The 24529-nt window shown below is 38.7% G+C and overlaps 1 protein-coding gene across 3 annotated transcripts; it reads left to right on the top strand.

Moving 5' to 3' along the window:
- The first annotated feature begins 2391 nt into the window (after positions 1-2391).
- LOC143878400 (COP9 signalosome complex subunit 7-like) lies at positions 2392-22561 on the top strand. Of its 3 annotated transcripts, none has more exons than XM_077380692.1 (9): positions 2392-2744; positions 3325-3400; positions 8697-8785; positions 11227-11316; positions 16562-16606; positions 16695-16765; positions 20109-20241; positions 20431-20522; positions 22179-22561. In XM_077380692.1, the coding sequence occupies exons 1-9, from the start codon at positions 2586-2588 to the stop codon at positions 22198-22200; spliced, it is 777 nt and encodes a 258-aa protein (XP_077236807.1). In that variant the 5' UTR covers positions 2392-2585; the 3' UTR covers positions 22201-22561. The 3 variants fall into 3 exon arrangements, with proteins under 3 accessions (XP_077236807.1, XP_077236822.1, XP_077236815.1); XM_077380707.1 differs by having other exon boundaries at positions 20417-20522; XM_077380700.1 differs by having other exon boundaries at positions 20414-20522.
- The last annotated feature ends 1968 nt before the right edge of the window (positions 22562-24529 follow it).

Here is a 24529-nt window from a genome sequence, read left to right as displayed (position 1 = left end):
CGGGTCAGAATTTAGGTGACCCGCGCGGCCCGCGGGTGGGCCGGGTCAACCCACGGGTCACCCGCAAATATATCAAATATATGGGATTGTAATAATTATCCGATTTGACCGCATGTGTTTTTTCGGTAATTGTCGTAACCTTTTATATTTTATTAGTATTTTTTCGTAATTTTAGAACTTTATAAACATTTCTAGGTAATTTTTCATTTAAAACTTTATAATTTAGCTATTTCACTTATGATTACTTTTTTTTATTTGCTAGCAACATTTGCCATTTGCCATGTGCGCATCGTTGGACGATGGCCACATGCCGAGAAGTTGCCATAAGAGAAGTTTGGTAGCAAATTCTTGTAAAATAAAAAACCGAAGGAAATGTTATCCACAATACTGTTTTCTTATAACCGCACTCTTACTTTATTAAAAGTATGGTATGGCCCACACCATAGGATGATCCAAACCGTCCATTAGATGGGCCATAGCCTAAATAGGTTATGCTCCAAAAATCATTTTCATAGGATGATCATAACCCTCCAATCTGAATGTTAGAGGGTTGATCCTAACCCTTTATAGATCGGAGGGTTAGAATCAACCAAATGGAAATAATTTTGGGGCATAACCTATTTAGGCTATGGCCCATCTAATGGACGGTTTGGATAATCCTATGGTGCGGGCCATACCGTACTTTTTATAAAGTGAGAGTTCCCTCCGAAAAAACAGTAGTGCTGCTAACATTTCTGAAGAAAAATTAAAAAATACTAAAAAATGCGGGTGCCCGCGGGTTGACCCGACCCGACCCGTGTTTTTGCGGGTTGGGTCACCCGCGGGTTAGTTTTTCACGGGTCACTAAAACTTAGACCCGTGCCCGCAAATTTGCGGGTGGGTCGGGTCGACCCGCGGGCACGGGTCGCTTTTGCCAGGTCTATACGTGCCTATGCCCCTGGCTGTGGTGGCACGTTACATCAATGATCCCACCCTATAAATATACGTGAAGCATATTCCTGCTATTTTTTATACAAGCCCATAGATGATATTCCCACGGCTTTTCCTAGCATTTCCACCCGCTTTTTTTTCCTTGAAAATGACTCTACTTTCAATAAATTACATGAAAAATGAGTGAAAATATTATTATTTTTGTAAGTGTCAGGAAAATTCATTGATCGGATCCGATCTGATCATGCGGAAGCAAACAAAAAAGTAGAAATAAGAGCAAACCATAAGATGAACATCAAGATTTTACATGGTTGGGCCAAGGTGCTTACATCACGCGCAAGAACACGATCATTCACTATGAGAAAATAATATACAAGGACTACAATGGGATTAAATTGCAGACCTGCAAATTGTGACCCTTTCATTGACTTCTCAACCAACATTGTGCACAAGATGTTAGGTGTAAAATCTGTCCTTCCACTAGAAATCAGACACTTGGCACCTTGCCCAGATAGGTAACCGAACTTGTCCCTCAGGGGCAGAGGCAAGTGGGACTCTCCATCTCCACAGTTAGCAACCCCAAATATTAAGGAAAATGTAATGGGTAAAGATCGACCCTAGCACAGCAACTCTCCTAGAAGTTTGGTGGCTCAAGATAGAAACTTGTTTCCATTAGGAAACTAGGTGCCTATCAAGATAAGCATGGAAATCGATTCCACAGGGAAGTCGGCCAATAAGGAAAGACTCCCACAAAGGCAGGTGCCCAAAACTACCTTGGATTCCTCTCTTATAAATAGACCCCCAACGCTCAAAAGTATGCATCTTCAATCCTCTACAACTCAAGTATTGACACTTTGCTTCATACTGCTTGGAGTTCCTGCTTGTTGCCTATTTCTTACTTGAGCGTCGAAGTGGTCACCTGGAGTCCAAACTCCAAGCCCCCAATGCGAGTTCTTCGAGCACATGATGAGCACAAATCAAAGCTCTACCAAGGCCAGTATCTACCCGAGCAGATTTTGGCACCAACACAATAATAATCTCAAAAACGAAAAAAAACACAAAAGGAGCTCGAGAAGAAAACCAAAGAAAACTGTCATTTTCCAGAATTCATAATCCGCACAATACAACTGTTAGGGATGATCCTAAAACTTTTTTCTTGAGAAATTTTCATCACATCGACATCTAAAAGAGTGTGTCCGAGTGAAGGATCATCCAACGACCTTCACTTTGGGGCACAACCTATGTATCTATGATGCAGCCCTACAGATGAATGGTTTGGATCCTAGAACAAGGTGGGCCCCAGTGTATTTTTTCATAAAAACTCAGTGTCTGATAATTCATGTCGTGTACGCGCGTGTGGCTCTCTTTCATCGAGTCAAGATGGTCTTTTCCATACGGTGTAAAAATCACCAACGCGCGTAGTTTAGCAGACGCTCCCTTTATAAACCGCCCTACCGAGCAAAATTATTAAATTAATCCTCGCTCGTCTCCTGAACGAGACTAGAAGCAATAATACCCTTTGAAAGCCCATCTCCAAATTCCTTTCTCTGAATCGATTTCTCCGTTAAAATCGAATCCTCTTCCCTTTCTTCTTAATGGGTTTGAGGGTTTTCTCTTCCTGAAAATTTCCCTCTTGCTATTTTCTCTGAACATCGATGGATATCGAGCAAAAACAAACGGAGCTGATCGACTACTTTGTGAAGCAAGCCGAAAATCTGAGAGGGGATTCTCTTGCGAACCTAATTATAGAGGCCACCTCACATTCTTCTCTATTTGCCTTCTCAGAGATTCTATCCGTTCCCAACCTCGCCCAGGTTTAAATTTTTCTGTGGTCTATATCATATTATTATTATATCGTGTTCTGCTTTTTATTCCATGTCTTTGTCTGAACATATTTTTCTTCTAATTTCTATGTTTCATTTATGTCGAGGTTGCGTAGATTCTTTCTATTTTTTACTTATTTCGCTTGTTTAAGGAACTCATAGCCAGTGTTAAATAAACTTATAGAGATTTCAGTCATCTGCTAGATAGTCATATGAACATGATAAATTTATTGATTTTGGGCACGACGGGTGATTGAACTTTTAATATAACTCTGTATGTTATTCTTGCTTTATATTATTCTAGATGTGATTCATCTAGATGATTTTTTTTTTCCTTTTTTCTGGATATCTTATTGAAATGGCGGTTTCTGAGTCTCAAACGGGAACAGAATGATTCTTTTACTAATGTATCAAACATTTGACTGCCTGTTTATTTCTTTTGTTCATTTTAGTTTCAGTCATATCCTATGGGCTACTCGATCGGTCCCTGAAATTTTCCTTCTAGTCTAATGTCTGTGGTCACTGTATTACTATATCTGTTGTCATGTTTTTGTCTCTCTCTTAAATGCAGCTCCAAGGGACTGAATATTCTATATTTCTTGATGTGCTTCGTTTGTTTGCTCATGGCACATGGAGTGATTACAAGAGTAAGCATGTTGCATTTTCGCATTTCTCTATGAATTTAAATGTCTCATTACTTGTTACGTAGATATCTTCAAAGCATATATGATGCCTATAAATATTCATTAATAGCCTTATTCAATTACCAGAGGACGAAATAATCATCAGTTTGCTTCTTAGATTTCTTCAATGTATATTCGAGATCAATAAGTGTTTGTTGGTATTATTATACTAAGTATAAGTGGATGAATCATAATCATCACAGTTGTCTAAGTTTTTTTTTGTCAATCTAATAACTATTAACTGAGCCGTACAAGTTTCTAAATCTAGATGCTTTGTCATGCTTTTGTGATTTTCCTACATTCTAAAGGTTGAGAATTCAATATTCGGAGAGCATTCTTCCTCCCCCAAAAAACTACCGTTGAATAGTTGTTTAAAACATTCTCACTTAATAAACTCTAAATGCGTGGCTATATACGGTCAAAGTGCTTGTTGGAAAAGAACAAGGAAGCTGCAATGTTGTGGCTCTAGACCACATAACTGATTCATTACATATGGACAAAACTAATGTCAGTCAAAACAATTTTTTGCTATTCTACTTTTTTTTTTGCATTTTTAATACCCTCTCTACTATGTGAGACCGAGGGGAGAATCACAACTTCTTTTGTTTTTTTGCTAATCAACAATAAGTTGATTATAATTCAGCTTATACTCATGTAGAAAACAGCATTCTGCTCATACATCTTCATAATTATGAAAATTAACTTGAAAGGCCCTCATGCTTTTCCAAACAATTCTAAAAATTACTTTTCAACTGTTTGGATTACCAAGATTGAAAAGGAAAATATTCTTCAAGAAAAACTTTTTTTGTGTTTGGTTAATTTTTTAAAAAAGAAAATATTTTTCTGATTTGTTATGGGCCCACCCAATATGGTCCCGCCAATGATTAAAACGGCTACAACAAGCCCAAAGATGAGCAGAAATGGTGGCTCAACTCCATTTTCTTGCAATCCAAACATGCCCACCCCTCTACGCCTAAGATCTTTACAAATATACAAATATGATCCCCATCCCTCTACACCCAATCGTTGAATATTGGTAATCCACTTGCACAATGGCAAATATACAAAAATATACAAGGGAATTGCTAGTGTCCATCGCAAAAGGCATTTCGCAGCTGCTCTGGCGTGCCCACCTCGTGAATGGAGACACCAACTTTTGTCTCCATTCATGAGGTGGCTGGTCTGACATGCAACAGACCAGCTGCGAAATGCCTTATGCGATGGACCCTAGCAAATCCCAATATACAAATATGATCTTTACTGAGACCCACTTGGGAGCCAACTGTTTGATTGAAGTTCAAAGCCATGATTGGGCCACATTGAATAACCTGATAAGGCTAATTCACAGTAATAAATGCATAGATATTCCAATCATATAACCACCTGCACAATGGCAATCAATCCACAATTAAGACCTAAGACCATCTTGAGATAAAACAAACTTTCTAGTTCATCCACCTAAACTGCAGATAAAACCCCAAAAAGTCTATAATTCACTTTTATGTGTTTCCTTCCTTTTTCTAATATCAAAACAAACCGAGTACCCATATCAAAACAGAATTTAAAATCTAATTATAAACCTAAACAGCTTAAGAAGTCAAATTGTTGGAAACATCATCAAAACAAACCGAGTACCCATATCAAAACAGAATTTAAAATCTAATTATAAACCTAAACAGCTTAAGAAGTCAAATTGTTGGAAACATCAAACCAAAGGAAGTCAGTGTAGATATGCTACATGTCCAAAAGTATAGAAATGCTAAGAACATTCAGGCATCAAAACTAAAATGCTACACATCCAAAAGTAAACTACTATAAGTCCAAACAAAAAAAGACTAATGTAGAAGATGAGGGGGTATCCTTGCCCCTCAAGCATCAAGTAAGCACTTCACAAAATCTAACTTCTCTTCATCATCTGGGAGGTTCAGAAACCACATTGCTGTATTCTCATCCGCCATTAAGACTTGTCGAGCTCTATTTCGGAATGATGCATCAACATTGGGAATTTTTCTAACCTCCTCAAGTACCCTTTTCACAAGCCGCTCCTTATGAGTGCCTAGTTCTCTGACAGCATTTGTCATTCAGTCATTGTTTCAGCGATGTGTTCACTAGTGTTCTTTCTTTTCTTTTTAGCTTGTGTGGATGGGCCTAATGTTGTAGATCGCGATCTCCTCCGTCCAACCGAAGAACTATTACTCATAAATGAGTCATCCATGCTACCCTCTACTCCTAGACCATCATCATCTTCATGAGTTGTTTCATTATTTATACTAAGGTCCTCCATGTTTTGCTATCATCAGCATTCGCCTCTGTGCCAGTTCTGGATCCACGACCATCAACTAAATCATCGCCAATAATAATAATTAACTCGTCGAAGTTTGGCACACTATTCTTCCTGTAGAATTTTGCCTCGGGATGAGCGTGCAAAATAAATGAAGTTATATTAAACTTAATTCCATTAATTTATACAAATTATAACTAGCACATGTATGACTTTTAAAAAACAGTATTGTACCTTAAGATAGTCATCCCATATGTGTTTGTCGGCTGTTACCATCTTACGCACATCTTCCCAACCAAATCCGCTAAGCCACAGTAATTCTTTGATGACACCGTAGTGTTTTTTCAAGGTTTTTAGTCGATTCTTGCAGTATTCAACCTTTATGTCATTCCTATTGCAAGAGTTGTTCAACTCTTGAACCACCAAATTCCATACCTTGGGTCTAAAAGAGGCGTTGTCTCATCTTTTTCCTAGCTGCACTTGATGAACTAGTGCTTCGCATAGGTTAGCGTCCATGTCAGGTGACAAAGTAAAACTTTTTTTTTCTGAACATTAGAACCTTCGCCAGCGATTTCTGATAGATAAAAGAATGTAGATCAACCATAAATAACATAAAACTAAATAACTAACATCAAATAAATTAGACACACTCATTTAAATCAACAAAAAAGTTGCATAATGTAACTAGAAATGAGTTATAATTTATAGAGCTAGAATGTTCAAAGTAAACAACATGCTACTAAAGCAATGGGTTTTCATAAGCCATAAGCCATGCTGACATACAACTAGGAGAAAAAAAAGAGTGCATGTAGCCTCCACTAATACAACTTCGTAAGAAAAAACATAACTATAGATGCCTCTACTCCAAAATTGATTTCCTTTTGCATTCAAACCAATACCACAATCTAGTGCATCGTGAGGAATACTTATTGGAACTCAAAAAATATAGTCTATTGCATCACAAGGAGAACTATAACCCTTATTATAATCAGCCCACATTCTTTCAGCAATGGTATCCCGATACTCTGACCACCTAACTCTTTCTTCCCTTCTCAATCTTGAAGAACTGGTTCGGCTCCGACTAGTGATGTCTTCCTCCTTCTCCTCTGCGCCATCATTATTTAATTCAATTGTACTATTTTCGATAGGATTATAGCCACCCATGGTCTTGATAAAATTATGAAGAACACAACATGCTATAACTATCTTCACTTGTGTGGCATATGAGTAACCTGATGCGGTCCTTAATATAGCAAAACACATTTTCAAAATCCCAAATGCCCGTTCGATGACATTCCGCAAAGATGAGTGTAGATAGTTGAACAACTCTTCTTTTTTCCTAATGGGACCTCCAGTCCTATAAGGAGTAGAATTTCATTTTTAAAGACCAGTTCATCCATCGAATAGATGAGCATCCAATAAGGAACCAAACCTAATAAGCCCAATGTATCACTAACTCGTAAAAAAAACAGAAAAACACCCCCAAAATTATCTCAAGCAAGAATTCAAAAACCTCTTAAAGATCAGAGAAGAAGAACAAAGATTCTCAACTGCAGCAATTCAAGTCAGCGAAAAAAGCAAAACAAGAAAAATACAAATAAAATACACAAACCTCTCTCTTATCCAAAACCCTAATCACAAACTCTCACAAAAACAAATCCCCCTTTTAACTAAACCAAACAAAAAAAGATCCAAAAACATAGAGATCTGATGAATAGCTAAGAGAAACCCTATGTGCAAAAGAAGCCCTAGAAAATCATCATCTGGAACCCTTACTATACCTTCAATAGATTTGAGCAAAAAAAAAACCGAAAAATGGCCCAAAAACGTAGAGATCCAAGATAATAGAAACCCTAGAAAATAGGAAATACCTAGAATATGGGATAGAAATACTGTGATTTGAGCTATTTGAAGAATAAGGAGAAGAAGAATGGGGAAAAAGAGAGAAAATGGCAGATAAATCCGTGAGAATATGGGATAAATTGTGCTTTATAGTTAGGAATCTCACCGGAGATGACCGGAGGAAGGTTGCATAGATCGCCGGAGAATGATCGGCGGCGAGAACCCTAGCTCTGAGCCACGGAAGAGAGAGGCGAGTGGAGAGAACGAAAGAGATAAAATGTCCTTTTGAAGCTTTAAAACCCTAGCCTGATGACTTTTGCTTGGGTTAGAAAAAAAAATAACAGATTTTAAATGGAAAATTTTGGTTGGAAAAGTTCCATATTTTTCTCATGTTAGAAATTTTTTTCCAGTAGAAAATCTCTTTCATGGCAATCAAAACACAAGAAAATCAAGAAGTCTCTTTTCCAAACTTTTCCTAACTTTTCTTGCAATCCAAACAGGCCCTAATAGAAAAGAAGAAGAAGAAGAATGATGGAGTGAATCTCTAGAAGCAAATAAAGCCAGGTTTGCGAACTTAACATGAATATTTAAAAAAAGTTCTCTACATGTGAATTTTCAGTATAAGAAAAGACTAATACACCTGACTTTCTTATCTACACAGGCAGCTAATTATTATCCTTCTTTTCTAATCCCAAACTCCATGCTAAACTCAAACCCTAACACATACAAATGCTCAATGACATTAACTCTATAATTAAGAAAAGCTAAACTTTCCTAAAGTTGTTTTTTTTCTAAAACCCCTAGAAAATCTTTTGATAGTGGGTAAACTTTTAGCTCAGTAGTTCACAGACTTACATGAACAATCATTTACAGTGGGGAAATCTTTTGCTAGTTGTTAGCAGTCTTGGATGAGAAAACATGTGCTGGTATGTCTTTCTTAGAAAATGCTAAAATTGGTAGCTGTACTACTCCTAGCCCGCATGAGTATAAAGTATAAACTGTGAACGGCCAAACACTCAAAAAAAAAAAAAAAAAAAAAAAAGAAAAGAAAAAGAAAATGCTGAAATTGTGCCATTCAAAAATAAAATAAAATAAAAATGGCAACATTGTTTATAACGAAGCATATGTGTTTTATAGGTAATGCTGGCTGTCTTCCACCATTGGTACCTGATCAAGTTCGCAAGCTAAAGCAACTTAGTGTGCTCACATTGGCTGAGACAAACAAGGTATTTTACTTGCCTATTTGCTATTTCTGATTTTGCCACCTATGGAAATGCCTTGCTTTTTAAAATACTCGCTTCCTGTGAACTTTAAAGCTAGTCTGTTACCTTGGCACTCCAATTTTTGTCTGACTGAAGTGTTGGCATCTTTGGACGCTTGGATGCTTCTGGACACAACACGACACTCTTGGACACATACAGATGGAGTGTAGGGATGCGAAAGTTTAGGACACTTGGCACTCTATTGACACATTCTGGATGCTTAATTATTAAGGGTGCAAGTGTCCAACACCTTTTATGCTGTGTCTAACACATAAAATTAATGTCATATACTTTATTTTTTAACTTAATAATAAAATAATGATTTTATGATTACTCATCACTTATGGGTCGATACTTGGATGGGTTGTTACAATCTAGTTAGATTTTAGTGCCAAGTGCTAACATTAATAGCATTCATTGAATGGCTGAATCATTGTTCAATGGCCATTATCAAAACATGTGATTTTCATTCAATGTATGACTCGTTCAATTCCTTTCATGTTTGTTTTTAAACTTTAAATTTGAAGAAATCGGTTCATGAGTCAAAATTCAGATGTTCGTTGTACAATGATTCAATGAATGTCTATGTATGCAGTTTACACTTGTGCATACATAGACATTATATGTTATGAATTGCCATTAAAATAAAATAAAATTATATGTTATGAATTACGATGTTATCCATTCTATTGAACTATGAATGTTCACTGTTGAGAGTTGATGGTTGAGTAATGACTAGTTTAGTACTGTTGCAGAAAATATTTGTTAGTTAGTAGTTACCACTTACCAGATTGTTTAGATTTTCATTTTAGAAATTACTCAAATTAGATGCTTAGATTGTTTGATAATTCATAAATTAAATCAATAAATAACAAATCAATAATTCATATTCATTTTTTTTGGATTTTTTCCTATTTGAATTATTTTTTATTGCTTTGTATTTTTCCTATTTTTAATTGTACGGAAGGAAGTGTCCCCGTGCTGGGATTTTCTGAGGTTGCTGTATTGGAACCTACTTGGTGTGCCAAGTGTCCTAGTAACATAGGTTATCTAGCTAAGTGGCTGCCATGTATATGCACGGATGCTTGTGTGCTAGCTAGCTAGTTGGCTGGCTAGTGTGCATGTACGTGTGTCACCCAAGATTTCTAGATTGACTAGATTCTTGCAAAATTGCATCTGAATTACAATTTTATAGCAGGGGTTGACAATTCTTTGATAGCATCAACTTATTCTATTAGTACTCATGGGACCAGGGTATCAAAAGCTGATGGTGTACTTAGTTTTTCTTGCTACTCATGTGGCACTATTATCATGAATAATATGTGAGAGAAACCAAACTTTTTGAACTATGCCATATAAGAGTAGTCTGTCCCCTTGGAGAAAATCTTTGCCACCTTGCAAAAGTTGCGGAATGTTTGCTTTTGAGAGGTGTGATGCCCTAGGGGCCTCCCTTGGTGTGATGCCGAGTTTTGTTAGTGTGATGCTAACATATCTATCTTTGTATTCTCTTGATCACAGGTATTTAGATCTATTTTTCTCTTCTTTTTTTTTTCAAATTGTGTTGAATGTTTCCTCTTCTTTTTCTTTTTTGAATGCAAAAAGAAAGAAGAGGCGACTGAGCTGGTTGGTACAACAGGGGAAAAGCAACGCTATATACAGGAAAAAAAAAGACAAGATCCCCCCCTTTCCCACTGTGTGTGTGTTGTTGGGGGGGGGGGGGCACATTATAAAACACCAATGAAGCTAGGGCAACCCCAGTTCGAGCTAGCTGAACCGCCTTAGAGTTAGCCGCTCCAAATAGGTTGGAAACGAATTAGATGCCCCTCCACCTGGGCCCGGAGCTCCTTGATCATATCCGCAAATATTGACTAGGGTTGTCAATATTTGAACCATCAAAACAACTTCAGCCAACCAGAGTCAGGAGGAGTCTGTCTAGGGGCATGCAAATCTCCCTCCAATGTCGTCTTAGGTCAGAGTTAGAGTGAAACTTGAAACAAGATAGAAGCATTAGATTTTTTTTTCGAGTTCATTTTTCCTTGGTTCCGCATCATTTTTGGTATTACAATTACAATAACTAGTTTTTTCTCTTTTAGTCCCGCATCAATTGGTATTAGAGCCAGGTTTGAATGGCTGCTCGAAGTAGTAGGATCTTTACAGGAATGTTTAACTGTTGATCAACACCTTTTATTTACTGTTTTGGGGGTCAGTTTCATAGCTATATATGTTTTTATAATCCAGATACTCAATTCATTTCGTGAGCTTCTAGTATTCCTTCTTGGAATTATTCAGCTGGGCCCGTCAGCCATTAATATGTGCCATTTGCATTAGGTAATTTTTTTATCCATTGTGGAGGGACTATTTACTAAATTAACTAACCCTCCTGTGATGTCTATTTTCCTTCTCAGGTACTTCCTTATGATCAGTTGATGCATGAACTAGATGTTTCAAATGTACGCGAACTTGAAGATTTTCTTATCAACGAGTGCATGTATGCGGTAAGTGTTCTTTCTGATTGAGATTTTTATTGCATCTTCTTTTGGCATTTCTGTATATTAGATCGTAAATACCTATTTTGTGGTTGTATTTTCTGTTCATGATTGACAATGCGCCAATTTCCCCGTGAAAATCAAGTAAAATGTGCTAATATTGCTGATCTGTGACTTTAAGTTGGTTTCTGGTTGGGCTGCTACAGAGTTACAGTGACAGTCTTGGATTACATGCATCTACCTGAGCATCCATTGCCGCCTTGCATCATTTTGGCCTATGTCACAAATACCTATTTAGGGGATTTCTTGGCAAGGGAAAATCTCGGGATATTTTAAATTTTTTTTATTTTTCCTTGTTTATATCGGAAAAAATGGTAAAAATCAAATAATTTAAAAATATAAAATATCAAATTTATACAATTTTTAACCCGAAGTTAGTGTTAGATTGAAGATTTTAGGATGTTTGGGAGATTTTTAGAGTAAATGAGAAGATCAAGATATTTTTTTAAAACTCAAGTCCCCAATTTATGGCGATAATTCACGATAAAATTTATAAATTCAATTTATCCTGAATTTCTCATATTTTATCATTTAATCAAAACATCACGATTTTCTATTTCTCAGCAATATTTGTGACAGAGATTTTGTCTCAGCACTTGATGGCATGGTAGTATAGCCACTAAATGGGGAGAGTCGGTTCTCTAAGTGGGTTTGGATTTGGGAGTGGTTTATGTGGGTAAGCATTGGTGCAGTAGTGCCATCTTTACACTTCTGGAACTGGAACCTAGTATTTGGCACATGAATGCATACTAATAGTGAAATTGTTAAGTACAGATCTCGTTATAACCTGCCCCTCCTTTTGCAGAGCAGCGATATGGTATGAAACTCCTATATGGACATTTGCTTGCGGTTTCTTAGCACTGTCAGGTCATGATCCGAGATCGCTAAGATGTAGACTCAAGCCTTTCCCCACTTCTTTTGACTTCGTATAAAATGTGGGAACATCTGTGGTCCCACTTCTTATAATCATAAAACATTTCTTCAAGAAATCATCTGTATAAGCATAAATGATCTTACCTCTAATAGTTGGTGTTATAGCTTAATTGTCTTGTTTGATAGTAATAGTATTGGAAAGGAGCTTTCTTAGTTTGGTGTTATGACGTAATACCATAGGGTATCGAAGGTGGAGTTGGCACCTTTGTGCAGGGGTCATTGGTATCTAACATATTAGTATTTGGCATAGTTGTGGTAGCGGTCTTGGTTATGATTGATACATCTCAACTGTTAAGTGACAGGAGAGCGCGAGCCTTATCACCTTTGTGACAAAGTTGAGTTGAGCTGAATGGTGGTCAAGTTGTGGCAGCTTGACAATCTTTTTGAGAGAGCCAAAAGTGGTCGGTACCTAAGGCTGGTTGGCCAAGAGGAGTAAAGGAGCTAATGTTTGGGAATCCTTCTGAAGCATGGATATAGAGCTTTGTCAGTGTTGTATGAGACATCATTGAGCGGTGCATGTCGCATGAGCTGCTTTGAGAGCAAGGCAGTAAAGAGCTGAAGCTTGGAGGCTTGAACTCCCACAACATCTCAAAGTTGTTATAGCGGAAGTCTGATATCATAAATTACCAGTGCTAATGTGTTGATACTAGAGGGAGACGAGCTCGCAAGAAGTGACATGAGTGGAGTTGTTCCTATAGAGAAGATGGTGCCAACATTGCTAAATGAAGCTGCTTGAAGCTTGAAGTAAAACAGAAGTGACCATCAGATCATGGGTTGGCATGCGCGAGGCAACCCATGGTTCCGATAGAGTTTGGAAGTGGTAGATGAGAAGTTGGACTTGGTTCTTTGTTGTGTTAGACAATCGAATGATGGGATCATAATATGGCCAGAGGGCTGACTATCTGGTGAAGTCCTCCTCTGTGAGGAACAGGAAGAGATCATGCAAAAAAGATGGGAAGCCTTGTGGTAAGGTGACCACTGACCCTAATATGACAAGAGGCCAAGAAAGATGGCACTAGAGTATGCCTAACGGTGGAAACTAAAGGGTGGAGAAATGTTGATGAGCCAGCGTGCATTGTGCTAAGAAAGCAGGCACTTCACTGCCAGATTGATGAAGTCGATGGTCGATGGAGGAGAGGCTCGTCTGTTTCTCGTCAAATGGTGTTGTTGATATTACCTTAGAGAATGCAGCCGTGCAGAGGCATATTGATTGGTTTTTTTTTTTTTTTTTTTTGCCCGCGGGGGTGGGGGGCGTGTGGTGGTGGTGGTGGTGCTGTTTGATAGAAAGCGATTCCATAGGATCTCATGGTGAGCCCCATGTGCTTAGTTTGCAGTACCCTTGGTCAAGTGGCAGGCTAGGAGAAACTATATGGACAAAACTTGAATGTGTGGATTGCTTACTCGAAGTAAAGACAAACCTATTTGAGGTACGAGAGGGGTGTTCTTGGAATGAAGAGGAATACTGAGGTACTGAGTCGAGAGGGATGAAGGTGTTCGTTATCTCGAGGTATGGAAGATGTGTACTCAAGGTCAAACACTGGGCATTGGCAGAGGTACTTGGATGGGTACGAGTTGAGCATGCGAGATGCTCTTGGAGGACCCTAATGTGTGCATTATAGGCGCTTAGTTCGGTATGTGAGCTAGTTGTGCTAGTTTGGGACAACATGGTGAGTTCATTTGCTTGTTGCCAATTTGAGGCACTAGTGCAGGAGAAGACCCGAAGGACTATTCAATTTGAGTGATGGGAGACTTGGGTTGCTAGTAGCATGAGAGCTCCGATGTGTCCAAGCAAGTAGGTCGGCAATTGGGTGAAGAAGGATGGTAGGCTAAGTGTGGGAGTTGTGGATCCCAGTGGAGGTGACACCATTGAGGTGGTTCCTTTGACTTGTATTGCAGAGCAAGTGAAGCATAAGTGCGGAGGAGGCGAATGTACAAGGATTGCATGGGCTAGAGCCAAAGCTGAGCAGGAGTGCTATTTCAGAAGACCACTTGATGGGGACCAGCCTATGACGCATATTCTAATTTAAAGTGTTGTTTATGTGTCTTTTAAATTCCTTAGTTATGGGAGGGTGATGAGGACCATCCCATAGTTTTAAAACTCCCCCACGTCATCGTGGACTCCCCCGAGTTGACTCCCTTTTACCTTGGCCGCGTTCCGCGTTTTGCCCTTCAAAGTCAATAAAACTCCTTTGACTCTCCTGAATTGTGACCGCGTCAACTGAGTACTCAGCCACGTCGTGCTGAGTGGACTAGGATTTTCTTCGACAGCCGCACCGCATCCGCATTTTTAAACACTGATCCAAAGGTCCAAATTTTAATTTTTAGGTGCCTTTCAAACCCTGTAAGTTATAGCAGAGTTATGGTTGTTTTAAATAGGACCCACATATATATTACGGGAATTTTAAGTGGCGAGATATTTTTTTTTAAGTCATTTGAGAGTATTTTTGTCCAAAAGTGTTAAGTTTTTGTTTTAGGGTTTTTGAACTTTCTAGCTCTATTCTTTTTATTATATACTGTAAGCCTCGAGGCACTTTTCTTTTAGCTACGATGATGACGAATGATGGATGAATAGATGGATGATTGAACAAAGGTTTTGAAAGCTTCTTTTCTTATGTAAATATGATGTCTACTCCTTGCCAATGTGTGATGCCTAGGAACCCCTTGGTGCAATGCCTTGGATTTTGGTTGGTGAGATTCTGACTTTGCTATCTCCCTCTTTCATTTCATGTTTCAATTTTTGGGCTTTTCCCATAAACCAGCCTCCCCGGAACCCCAAACCTCCATTAATCTCACTCAAAACCTCTCCAGCATTATTTTCACCTATCTTCTACCCAAACTCTTAAAATACCCATTAAAAAGTTCCAACCTTAGAAACATCATTCGAACACATCTATGCATTGTGCCCCTTTCGTTTTGTCCTAAAACTAATTTTACATCTTCCGGGAACCTTCTACAACTTCTTGGCATATGTCCATCACTCCAACCCTACCTAAACGCAGTTGAAATATTTTTCCAATTTAATCACAAAATTCAGCACATGAAACCCTATTTTTCACCCTATCATTTTCAGGTCTAGCACCCCTTCTATAGATCCATCATGCATCAAATTTGGTAGCATAGCACAATATTAGTTTAATCTTGGATCGTCCTGCATCAAATTTGCTATCAGATCTAGATCGTCCTACATCAAATTTGGTATCATAGCAAAGTATTAGTCCTTCGATCGTCCTTTATCAAATTTGGTGTCAGAGCTCATGTTGGAAACATGTCATCTGGATGCAGTGACGATTGAATAGTGGAGTTATTGGAAGGCTTAAATGCTGTGAAACGTCTAGGCACAACAAAGTGGATGAGTGTGTAGGGTTCTTCTGAAATGGGAAGTGTGGTAGGGTGAACGAATGAAGGTACAAAAGGCTTAAATGCCACAAAATGGAACACCGGTATAGTATAATCTTTTTTGCTTGAATCCTTGATCGTTATGCTTTGATACTGGAAGTAAGGAGCAATCATCATCTTATACATGTAAAAGAAATATGAGAAGAAATAAATAAAGAAAGAAAAGAGGAGAACGGATTGATGCATTAGTTAAAATCTCTTAACACAAATTATGAAGAGTGCCATTAGGGCCATCCATGATGGGCCCTATCTGATTAACTCAATAATACTTCAAAGAACTACACCATAACTCAAAATATGTCTGACTTGAAATCTTAACAGGCTTTAATGACAAATATAGTATTGAGAATTTATCATGAGATTTAATTATCCGGATAATTTTAAATTATGACATTTTTATTGGTATAATATTGGAAATACTTTAAGAAAACTATACTCATTTATAACGCTAGATAAATAAAAAATAAAATTTATGACAACTATCATGTAATTTGGGATATCAAAAAAAGGGCGGCCCAGTGCATGAGGCTCCCGCCATTGCGGGATCTGGGAAGGGCTAGATGTACGCAGCCTTACACCTGCTTTGCAGAGAGGTTGTTTCCGTGACTCGAACCCGTGACCACCAGGTCACAATGGAGCAACCTTACCGTTGCGCCAAGGCTTGCCCTCTTATTTGGGATATCATTAATAAAAAAATAAAATTTATGACAAATATCACATTTTTTGGGATATCATCATTTCAGATCCACAATAGTGAATTTATTGACGATAACTGTCACATAAATATTGACTACCTACCTTTGATGTAATAATGTGTAGAATTAAAGAAAAATGAGCTGGGTATTTTTCATTGGACTTCTTGTAGGGAATAGTTAGGGGAAAGCTGGATCAGCTGCGCAGATGCTTTGAGGTCAGAATTCAACTCTTTTAAACTGGCTCATTCTATGATTTGATAGCCCCATTAGTCAATCTTCTGTGTTTCTTTGCTCGAGGTACAGGTGCAATTTGCAAGTGGAAGGGATTTGAGACCAGGACAGCTCAGCAGCATGATAGAGACACTAACAAGCTGGTAATTTCTTGACTCAAATGTTAGACTAATTAGCATGATACCTTCCGTTTGCTTTTATTCTTTTGTTTTTCTGACACTTTTGGGCCATTTTCAACTTTTTTGGGGGTGTCAAATTGCAAATACGCTAATTGGTGTTGTAGCTGAGACTGTTTCGCAATGATTCATAGCATATTATGGGAGGATGTGTCATTTTCTGAGTATTCTTTGACATTTCCCCCAAGGAATAATCCAATAAAAGCAAACTCAAATTTTCCAAACGTGACTATTCCTCCGTTGTATCTTTGGTCCATGTGGTAATATTTTGTTAGTTCTACTTCTTGTCAACCTTGGAATCGTCAATATTGGCTAGTCAAGACATTGTTGTCACCATGACACTTACCATTATACACATCTCAGAATGTGAGTATCCAGAGACTGACATGCTATCTTCAAGTTTACATTTGAAATAGGCTCGTTCATACCCATGTAAATTTAAAAGTTTATGTTTGTATTGTCAAAATAATCTGGATATACATATCATGTCCACTCTGTTTGTCATGTTACTTTGGTTGATAGTGCCCATTATGTTCATGTCCGTCCCTAATCCTGATGCTGCAACTGTACCCTTTCTTCAATTTCTCCTAATTCCGGAGAGATGACAACGCACCAATGCCTCGAAATTCCAAAGACACCAATATACCCTTTGTCCTCGTCTCTCACAGTTAGTCAGCAGGCAGCACATGTTGCACGAGGGTAAGCGAGCTAATAATTATTTGGTAAAAAGATTATTTTTTCGTGCTGCTTGCTATTTGCTACTGTTTGGGTTATATTCAACTCGATTCACTTGCTCAGAATTCTCTTCAAGAGCCAATAACTTGCCACATATATTTAGGTATGTATGTATATATGTGGCAATGGCAATGTCACCTACTTTTTTGTGACATTATCATTCACAATTTCACACAATTTGAAAATGGAACAGCATTCGAGAGGTTTACGCCAAGGGGATCCTTTATCTCCCTTTCTATTTGTGATTGTAGCTGAAGCTTTGAGTCTGCTGATGGAGAAAGGAAGATCTTTGGGTCTGGTCTCAGGGGTTAACTGTAGCCAGAATGGGATTGAGGTGTCGCACTTACAATTCGCGGACGATACTTTACTTTTTAGCTCCCCTCAGGTCTCGAAGATTCTCAACCTTAAGGCGATTCTCCAATGTTATGAAATAGTTACAGGGCAAAGATCAAATTTCTCAAAATCAAGGTTGTATGCTGTGAATGTTGAAGAGGCAGAAGCCTCTAGCCTAGCCAATCTCATGGGTTGCCCATTGGAAAGGTTGCCTTCTTCTTATTTGGGCCTCCCTTTGGGGATGGGAAGACCTCTCAAATGTGCATGGGATCCCATTGTGGAAAGAATCGAAAGAAGACTTGATACTTGGAAAAGGAATTTGGTCTCTAAAGGAGGAAGGTTAACCTTGATTAAGGCAGTTTTGTCTAATATTCCCATTTATCAGTTATCTTTATTTAAATGTCCTGTGAGTGTTGTCAAGCGTATTGAACAGATTCAGAGAAGATTTTTGTGGGGGGGATCGGAGAAGAAGAGGTCTTTGGCTTTAGTTAGTTGGGAAAATGTTTGCAAGCCAGTCAAAGGAGGAGGCCTCGGTATTAGAAGGATAAAGCAGATTAATCAAGCATTAATGGAGAAATGGTCGTGGCGGTTCGGGGAGGAGCAATCGAGACTATGGGCTAAAGTGATATCAGGAAAATATGGTGTTGAACCAGGTAACTGGGTTTCTTTAAACTGTTTTTGCAAACCTGGAGTGACAATCTGGAGGGATATTCTCTGTTTAAGTTCCAGTTTCGATCGTGGTGTCAGATATAGAGTGTATTCTGGAGACAGGATTTCCTTTTGGTCCATGCGATGGTGCTCTATTTCCCAGTTAAAAGATTTATTCCCTGATCGTTTTTTAGTTGCTGGTGATAAGTCAGCGTTAGTGAAAGATTGTTTTGAGAGAATAGCTGGTGAAGTTATTTGGAAACCTCTTTTTAGGAGGAATTTCTTTGATAGAGAAATGCCTTAGGTGCTCAGATTCTTTCAGGTCCTTGAAAAGACTTACATCAGTTTGTCAGGGGTGGATAAAAGGCTTTGGGTTTTGGATTCTTCCGGTTTCTTTTCAGTCAAGCCTTTTTATAAGGGCCTGGTTCCTTATCAGGAAAATCCAATGGCAGCAAGGGTGTGGAAAATCAAGGCTCCTCCAAAAGTTTGTTTCTTCGGCTGGTTAGCGATATGCGGTCGGATCCAAATGGTGGACTTTCTGAGAAAGAGGAAACTGCTAATTATTGATCATTGTGCTTTGTGTATAGAATCAGGGGAGTCGGTGGATCACATTTTCATTCACTGCAAAGTTGCCCGTGAGGTATGGGGCAGGGTTTTAGCAAGGTTTGGAATGGATTGGGTTTTTCCTTCCACTCTTAAAGATTTATTTGAAGGTTGGTCCTGTAATTCATGGAGGAAAAAAGGAAAGGTTTTATGGTGGCTCTCATTGATGGCCACATTGTGGGTTCTGTGGATCGAAAGGAATAATAGAGTTTTCGAAGGTAAAGCTAAAGCTTCTTATTTTCTGTTTATCAAGGCCATTGCGTTAACTATCTCATGGGCTAGGGCTCTTTCGCTTTTCCAATTTGTTTCGGCTTTCGAAATGTGGGAGGGTTGGAGAGTAGTATGTAATAGTAAGGAAAATGTTGATGTTATTATTCAGGCCTAGCGTCCTCCCCCTGATGGGCTCTTAAATTTAAATTTCGATGGCTCTAGTTTGGGTAATCCTGGCCCAGCTGGGATAGGGGGTGTCCTGAGAGACTGCGCCGGAGAGGTCATTAAGGCTTGTTCCGGTCCGATCGAAACAGCAGATTCGAGTGAAGCAGAGGTAAGAGCAGTTCATCAAGGCTTTTTGTGTATGGAAAGGAATAGGTTAGGCAGTTGCATTGTAGAGGGTGATTCGCTTAATGTTATAAGATGGCTCAGGGGCTCTTGATTCCTCCGTGGAGATTTCTTCGTTTCATTGACGAGATAAAAGACATATCGGAAGGGCTTTCGGTTTTATATCAGCATGCGAGAAGATCTGCTAATGCTATTGCAGATAAGTTGGCAAAAGATGGAGTTTCTAAGCAGGTTTTAGAGCTTTTTGATTTTTTACCGCCCTAATTGTATAATTGCGGGGTTGTCTCTGTTTTCTTGGTTTGTATATGTGCCTTTATACTTGAAGGGGGACCTTCTCAGTCTTCTTTTTAATGAATCATGTTACCATTCAAAAAAAAAAAAAAATCCTGTGTTGTGTCATCATGTATAATTTATATTGATGGGTATTTTGCAGGTTGACTACTTCAGATAATTTACTTGTATCAATTCAGGAGAAGATCAAATGGGCTGATACAATGGGTGAGTTGGACAAGAAACACCGGAAGAAAATTGAAGACAAGGTGGAAGAAGCGAAAAAGAACCTCAAGGTTAGTTGAATCTTCTGTCCTTTTTCAGCAAATATAGATTGTCCTTATGTCTCAGACGGGATTGTTGTAATTAACTAGCTATAAAAAAGGTTTTTATAGTATAAAACTTTATAGATCATAGATACAATATCAAATATGGGTCGGTCGATGTGTCTTACTTACTTGGTGGCAGAAGTACACTGTAAGCAGGCGGACTTGGAGTTACGAGGGCATGAGGAAATCGCCTATGCTGAACTTGGAGGAGTGATGGACTATGAAGAAGATCGAAGCCGACCCAAGAGGTATGCGTATTCTTAGAATGACTATGATGCATATCATCATAGTACAATATACTGCAGCCACTGTTTAAAAATTTCCAGTCAATCATCGACTCACCTGTGTCTAGTCGTTTTTACATTGGATGAGTTCTCGTCTGGCTTTGATTTTTCTCCTAAAAAGTCAATCAAAAACTCCTTTGACGCACCTGAGCTAATGAGAACTTGATCACATCACTCGTTGATTTACCCGAGTTGACTCTTTTTTACCTTGGCCGATTTCTTGTCTGAAGCTGAGTTTTTAAACAGACTAAAACTGTAAAGACATGGATGCATTTTGGTCGGTGTCTGATACATTGTTTAAAGTTCTCCGAGTCAATCAACTCACTCGATTCTACTCTCATTTACCTTTGCCAAGTTCTTGACCGAGTCCGAGTTCTGACCCTAGCATGTCAATCAAACTTCCTTCAACTCACCCGATTTAATGAAAAACTGACTGCGCCTGAGTCGGCCCCCTTTTTCCTTGGCCAAGTTCTTGTCCGAGTGAGTTTTGAAACGCTGCTGATATATACTGGAAATGCATATGCATCAATAAGAAAGTGGTGATATCCAATCTGTCTGTCATATGCTGATACACAGATACGCATTTAGATATACATATAGACAATGAATATTACTAGAGTTGTATACCTCCTCTACCATCTACCTACCTATGATATAGAGGATCCAGATCTACAATTGGATAGAAATATGTATGCTGTGTAGGTACTAAGACTGTACCTATATGTTATGATAATCTTGGGAACCTTGCTAGTTTACCAGAAATAGAGGATGTGTGTTGGGTTCTTATTATCTTCTGAAAAATGTCAACTCGGAGGAGCATATGCCCGTGTCCCCTCAGGATATAGAAAGTCTCAAAGGACCTGTTTGTTTTGGGTTTTGAGAATCGATTGTGAGTCAAAAACTGATTATTGGACTCTAAATTTGAGTCCAATAATCAGTTGGACTCACAATCTGCTCTCAAGATCCAAAACAAACAGCACCTAAGCTGTGTGATTACTCAATAACCATACCTCGTCAATTTTGTGATTGTTAATTGACAGGGATAGGATATAGGGTTGAGTTAATGCTCACTTCTGTTGCCCTGGCTTTTTCATTGTTTAGTAGGTGAGGTGCTAGGAAGACACCCATAAAATGATAAATATGCCCCTTATATATATATATATATATATATATATATATATATATATATAGGGAAATGATTTCAGCACTCCATTGTTTTGATAAGATGCGCCCGGCATCTTGTCGTTTAGTATTTAAAGGGTTTATTTGAGCTTTTTGAGAACAGTAAAATCCTCCTGACAGCCTTTTAAATACTAGACGAAAAGATGCTTTGCGTATCTTATCAAAACATTGGAGTTTTGATATCATTTCCCTATATATAACTTTGAAAAGAGGAAGAAGTCGCTACAAGAACAATTCCCGCTGCTACCATAGTAGCAGCATGTGAACATTTTGATCACCAAGACTACCTTCAACAGACAAAAAATATTTATAGAAGAAAAGTCTTCTATGTATAATTATCTCAGCAGCGAAAACCCAAACTCCCATATTCTAATCCACATTGCACATCTGCATTAAGCTCATCGCACTGTTTAAAACTTCTTGCCTGAAAATATGCAGGAGGCGGCAACCATTGTCGTAAAAGATTTAGATGAGTGGGATGGGATCCGTTTGTGGATTCAAGGCGGCATGCTGGATTTTTGTTCATCGCGTTTCGACATGATATTGTTTCATCCCATTATTGATGGTTTTTCATCTTCTCTTGATGTTAAAAGCCCCGACGGCCGTGGTGTGAACTCTTCTACTGATGACAGGTCTTCTGCTCAACTCATTATTTTCCTCCACTGTTTTTGAATCATCCAAAGAACAAGTTGGCTGTGCTGCCATTCAAAATTAACGAAGGGCGCAATACATGTGTTTTTTGAATTTATGGAGGGACCTTCATTTACTTAATCTTCTAAAGGCAGACATAATGATCATTGTGGTTTGGCCTCTTACCATCAGTCCGATCTTTCATTTTTTCTTTTGAGATGGTAAATTTTTTTATTAAAGCCAAAACACAGACTCCCAACCAAGCGGGTTTGAGAGAGGAAGAGAGGAAAGAGAAGAAGAAGATATATCAAGCCCACTTATGGTGGTAAAAAGTTGAAATTCTCTAGCAAATGATGATCAACTCTGGCTCAGGCAAGACTTACTTTCATGTTTTTGTACCGTCAGAGAGTAATTTGTCCAATCCTTGGATCTAATTCAAATAGTGAGTCGTGGGTAATCATAGTACTGATTATGGAATCTTTTTCAATCACACTCCCGGTTTTGGTTCTGTAGCTCTTTGATCCATCCTTCCTCTCTTCTTGAGAATGGTTCCAGTGACTGTTGCATCTAATTCCAAGCTTGTGGGCGTTGAAGGTTGGGAGGAGCTAATCGGACCGTGCTTAGCTCGATTTCTTGAAATCGGGTTGGGTTGGTCTTTTAGAATCTCAGGTTGAGTTAAGGTTGGGAGAGGCTAACTTGATTTTATTTCATGTTGGGCTAAGCTTGACGCCTGGGCAATCCATCAAACCGGACCCTGGCATAAATGCATGAGTCTCTTATTAGTACACATGGATAGGTATAGAGTACCAACTTGAACCAAGACCATGGTTTTAAATTTCGACCGAAATCAGATAGAGTACCAACTTGAGCCAAGACCATGGTTTTAAATTTCGACTGAAATCCGAAATTTTGGATTTTGGTGGAGGATTTCGGTGGAGACCGACACCGAAAACCCAAAACGGTAATTTATCAAATTTCGGTCGAAATTCTCGAAATTTTGATTTTTCCAAAATTTCACCTAAAAAACCAGTTTTTTTTTATAATTAATTTAATATTTCACCGAAATTTCGGCTGAAATATTGAATAAAATAGTCTTTTCTTTGTTTCGCCGGATTTCAGCCGAAATTTTGATTTTCAAGGGGTCCGAAACGGTTCCAAAACCGAAATTTAAATCCTTGATCAAGACTACCTATTTGTATTAGGCGTACGGTGAAGGACTAGACAATGGTTGTTTTTTCATTAAATAGGGTACCATTCTGATTTGACATGTGAAGGATCAGCCACGGCCTTCCAAGCAAAGCCTAAGCTATGCTTATGTATTGAACGGGTCTTTAACGAGTTAAGCTTTGAAAAATTCATTGTGATGGGATACACCATTGCAATTATTGATCTTCAACGAAGAATTACTTGTAAGCAACTGTTTTGGCATTATTAAATAGATGTATGGGATTTGCTAGGGACCATCGCGGAAGGCATTTCGCAGCTGGGTTGTTTCATGTGAGAGCAGCCACCTCAGATGAATTAAATGAATAAGACAAAGTATGAGCATGTGTGGCTGTTCTCACATGCAACAGCCAATCCGTGAAGTGCCTTCTGTGATGGTCCCTAGCAAATCCCTAGACGTATTATATTGAACTAGGAGGTGTAAACATAAAGTAGTAGGATCATTGTACTTTGTGAATGTCTCGGGACAACCTAAACTCAAGCTGACCCAACCCTACATTGATTTGGAAAATCAGGTTAGTTAGCCGACTTGGGTTAGAGTTGAGTGATTTAAATGCTGGTTGAGTTAGGTTTGAGTGATCAAGATGCGAGTTGAGTTAGAGTTGACCCTCTTCAGGTTAAGACCCGGGTGGAGTCGGGTTAAAGTCAAAGTAACGCTGCCTCAGGGTTGGACTAGCGTTTGCCTCAAACTGACCCCACCCAGCCCAAGTTGTACCCCTATCAATGGAGCCAGACAATGAGACAATGAGACAATGATATTGAATGGAGACAGTTATGTTTTGTACGTATGCCTCCTCAATTGCTCTTCATCAAGTCATTCAGTTGAACCTAATGCATGGGGGGTAGACCTCTAGTTCAATGGACCGGGTCACATGGATGTGGGACCTCTAGATCAATGGACCGGGCCACATAGATGTGGGCCCTCACTTTGCTCT

This window comes from Tasmannia lanceolata, unplaced genomic scaffold (assembly GCF_043159265.1).
Source record: "Tasmannia lanceolata isolate RefF3 unplaced genomic scaffold, GAP_Taslan_0.1 ptg000002l, whole genome shotgun sequence".
In the NCBI taxonomy this organism is placed as follows: domain Eukaryota; kingdom Viridiplantae; phylum Streptophyta; class Magnoliopsida; order Canellales; family Winteraceae; genus Tasmannia; species Tasmannia lanceolata.
Note: the sequence above shows the minus strand (reverse complement) of the source record. Positions and strands in the feature narration are given on the sequence as shown.